The 1250-nt window shown below is 59.4% G+C and overlaps 1 protein-coding gene across 3 annotated transcripts in view; it reads left to right on the top strand.

Annotated features, from left to right (window-relative positions):
• Nucleotides 1-1250, top strand: part of PHOSPHO1 (phosphoethanolamine/phosphocholine phosphatase 1) — a 6849-nt gene that overhangs the window by 2817 nt on the left and 2782 nt on the right. For 2 of the 3 annotated variants that reach the window (XM_077776842.1, XM_077776843.1), the window contains exon 3: nucleotides 465-568. The exons of the other annotated variant lie outside the window; for it this stretch is intronic. In XM_077776842.1, the coding sequence (XP_077632968.1) occupies nucleotides 524-568 (45 nt within the window). In that variant the 5' untranslated portion in view covers nucleotides 465-523. The remainder of the gene's footprint in view (nucleotides 1-464; nucleotides 569-1250) is intronic. 3 annotated transcript variants of the gene reach the window in all.

The following is a 1250-nucleotide window of genomic DNA, read 5'->3' on the forward strand; positions in this document are numbered from 1 at the left end:
GGGGGGGGGGGGGTCCCCGCGCCACCCCCCCCCAGCTGTGGTACAATGAGCCTAGTCATCTACTCCCTCCCCTTGAAGGGCAGAGAGCATGCAAGGCTGTGGTCAGGTGTTCACGGACCAGGCTCCCTAAGGAAAGAGCACAGCCTAAGGAAAGGCTAACAGCAAGTTAGCCTCTGACTCCCAAGTTCCGGTTTCGACATCTGTCTTTGCCACTTACACTGAGTGATTTTTGAGTAAGTCCCTTAACCCCTCTGGGTCTCCAGCAATATCACCTTTAACCTCTCCACTGTCACTGGGATTGTTACAAGGGCCTTGCCATCTGAGATCTGTGCCTACTTGAGGGGCTTTTACTGAGCCCCTGGGAGAGGTGCCTCCTCCGCAGAGGAGTCAGAGCCAGGTGGGCAATCGTGGTGGAAACGAAGCTGGCGGCGGGCACTCTCCAACAGACCTCGTATGGTTGTCAGGAGCTCTGGACGAGGCCCAACACAGTCCCTAAGGTGGTGCCCAAGGTGATGTGCAGACGATGAGTGGGTGTTTTCCAGTTGCTGGCCTCCGATGCCTGTCTAGGGTAAGTGGGCCCTTCTGGGGGTTTCTTAGGGTAAGGCCTCAGCCCCCTTCCCACCGTGAGGTGGAAGGAGCCCTATCCAGCCCCTTTTAGGCCCACCCTCATGTCTAGTGGGCCTCCACTAATCCCTGGAAGCTTCCACCCCACGCGCGGTGTCCTGATGCTTTACATCCTCAACTCCAGGCCTCGTGGGCCCCTGAGATTCCCAGATGGACGTCCGTGAGACCAAGGGGAGACTCTAGGGATGAGCTCAAAGGGACAGTTCTATTAGGGAGGCAGAGAGCTAGGTTCACACCCCAGCTCTGGAATGAAGAGCGTGGACTTCCGTTTCACAAGGTGTGCGGGGGGGCCGTGAACGTCACAGGAAAGGAACCAGAAGGAGGAGTGTGGCTCCGTCTGGACTTGCTGGTGTGGGAGGCCAGGCGGGAGGAAGGCAGTGGATATTCTGAAGCTGTCCACGAGTTGCTCTCTGCAACTCGATCATGTACGGCAGCAGCCAGGCAAGGGGACAGGGCCAGGGCGCTGAGCGCTTCCGCACTCTCCGTCTGCTTGCCTTTCTTTGTGCCTCACACGGGCTCTGTTGTCCCCTAACCTCTGCCATGTCCTCTGGAGGTGGGGGACTCTGGCCTGAGTCTCCACTTCCTGGAGCCCTCCCCCACCCCCCCCCCCCCCCCTCCCCCCCCTC

This window comes from Crocuta crocuta, unplaced genomic scaffold, assembly GCF_008692635.1.
Source record: "Crocuta crocuta isolate KB4526 unplaced genomic scaffold, BGI_CrCroc_1.0 scaffold352, whole genome shotgun sequence".
Lineage (NCBI taxonomy): Eukaryota > Metazoa > Chordata > Mammalia > Carnivora > Hyaenidae > Crocuta > Crocuta crocuta.